The sequence below is a fragment of the Dermacentor silvarum genome, chromosome 9 (assembly GCF_013339745.2).
Source record: "Dermacentor silvarum isolate Dsil-2018 chromosome 9, BIME_Dsil_1.4, whole genome shotgun sequence".
Lineage (NCBI taxonomy): Eukaryota > Metazoa > Arthropoda > Arachnida > Ixodida > Ixodidae > Dermacentor > Dermacentor silvarum.
In genome coordinates, this window is record NC_051162.1 from 58,572,389 (window position 1) to 58,574,163 (window position 1,775).

The following is a 1,775-nucleotide window of genomic DNA, read 5'->3' on the forward strand; positions in this document are numbered from 1 at the left end:
GCGACTTTGTAAGAAAATATTCTGTATAGCTTCAGAGTTAGACTCGTGCTGGTCAATCTTCATCTTTGTATATCTGATCATAAACTTTGTATATAAAGCGCGGGATTTCAAACTATCCTTTATTGGCACCCAATGCAAATCAGTGCGTTTTAAGTAAAAACGCCGTGCTTATGCTAGCTGTGATGAAAAAAAAAACATCGGTGGGATTCAGTGGCTACAAAACAACGCAAAAAAAAGAAAAAACTTAATTTTGTCATCGAATATCTGGGAGAACATTTGATTGCAAGTAAGCGTTAAAAGTGGCGGGGTCCTGGGCACCCTGCGAAATTATTTTCTAAGGCACCAGTGCATTTTCTCACAGACTTGTACCGGCGTTTTGGTCCAGTGTGTCGATCATTGGCCCATGAAGGAAGTCGGTCGCTTTATAACCAAACGCAAAGTCGAGGTGGCGGAAGAACTTCGGTGGCACGACTTTACTGAAGAGTAACGCTGAACCCAAACTCTCAGCAAGGGAAGCGACGTCATCTGGGTTGCCGAGCGTGTCCCCTTCTGACGAGAAGAGCGCAACAGGAACTGTGATACGATCCACAGGGTAAGCTGGGGGCTTCTTCTGCGATATGGAGAAACGTGAAATAACGAAAATTAGAGACAGACAGCAATGTTTAAAAAACGCAATAATCCCGATACGTTGATCACAAAATCGTGTCCCATGGCTACACTACGTCACAGTGTTGAGGACATGGTTCTGAATTCGCAAAGTGTTTCATTCGTAAGAATTGTTTATGATTGGCCGCGGACGCCTTCGTTATTGCTTTACTCGCTCTAATACTTGGCCGTCGAATATTCTTCTTCTGTCCAATACAGATAGCGTGCGCTGCTTATCTAAGTGTTTGTTCTAGCTAAACTACCACTTACAAATTGTGCGAACGGGAATATGATTCGCAGTAAACAAAGCGTGTCAATAAGAAACACTATAATAAATGGGGACACGAGTGAATCGACATGTCTCATGCGCATGAATCGGAAAGCCGCATATCGAAACATTACGTCGGTGGTAACTATGATTTTCTGACCCTAAAGCGTTTGTACGCTATCGTGAGAAATGAGGGATAATAATATGCGCGTTTTCCGACGTCAAATGACTGAAAGAATGCACAGTTCGTGAACATAGAGTTATGGAAGTGACTTTGGGACACAAAAATATACTTTATTGAATTCTACAATCTCAAATAAAGAAACCATCAGTTCCTGCCCTGCGCAATCACGCAATGACGATACCCTTACGCAGGCTTCGAAAACTCGGCCAGTTGTATTAGAGGAAACTGTAATAAAAAGATTTCATTACCTGTCCGTAGAGGTCCTTATTTTTGGAGGATCCATAGTCATACATAAGGAAGTTGTTGCTTCTGTAATTCTGAAATAGAATAATCTTCTAAGGAAACCATGGGTGTTTTCACACTCTCTGAGGTAGGAATATTTTAGAAAACTTTTAATCTGCTTCGTAGCCGTGCTCGGCTCCCTCAAATCGCGTTCCTAAATTAACAGCTCTTGTTTACCACTAGTAGCACGCAATCACAGGAACTATCTCTACTCGAAAAATTGGTCTCTCACCGAGACGAGGTGAAATTTTCAGCCACAATTTGTACTGTGTGGTGTCTGCTCTGCTCGAAAAACTTTTGACTATTTCGCATCTGCCAGCATTGTGAATCGTGTTATTCTCTCGTCTAAAATTACCCGAACATCGTCATAGCAATAAAAACTACCATCATTATTAT

At 41.7% G+C, this 1,775-nt stretch overlaps 1 protein-coding gene across 1 annotated transcript; it reads right to left on the reverse strand.

Moving 5' to 3' along the window:
* Window positions 1-311: 311 nt before the first annotated feature.
* On the reverse strand, window positions 312-1,411 carry LOC119464751 (gastric triacylglycerol lipase). The gene is made up of 2 exons (XM_037725705.2): window positions 1,346-1,411; window positions 312-610 (listed from the first exon to the last, which is right to left on the reverse strand). Exons 1-2 carry the CDS (start codon window positions 1,388-1,390, stop codon window positions 356-358), a joined length of 300 nt encoding a protein of 99 aa, XP_037581633.1. The 5' UTR covers window positions 1,391-1,411; the 3' UTR covers window positions 312-355.
* Between the last annotated feature and the right edge of the window lie 364 nt (window positions 1,412-1,775).

What these genes read in the sequence shown, in the direction of transcription:
- LOC119464751 (XM_037725705.2), bottom strand. Translation starts at nt 1,390, where the DNA reads ATGTATGACTATGGATCCTCCAAAAATAAGGACCTCTACGGACAG. An exon ending in ATAAGGACCTCTACGGACAG is followed by an intron (nt 611 to 1,345) that starts GTAATGAAATCT and finishes TCCATATCGCAG; the next exon opens with AAGAAGCCCCCAGCTTACCC.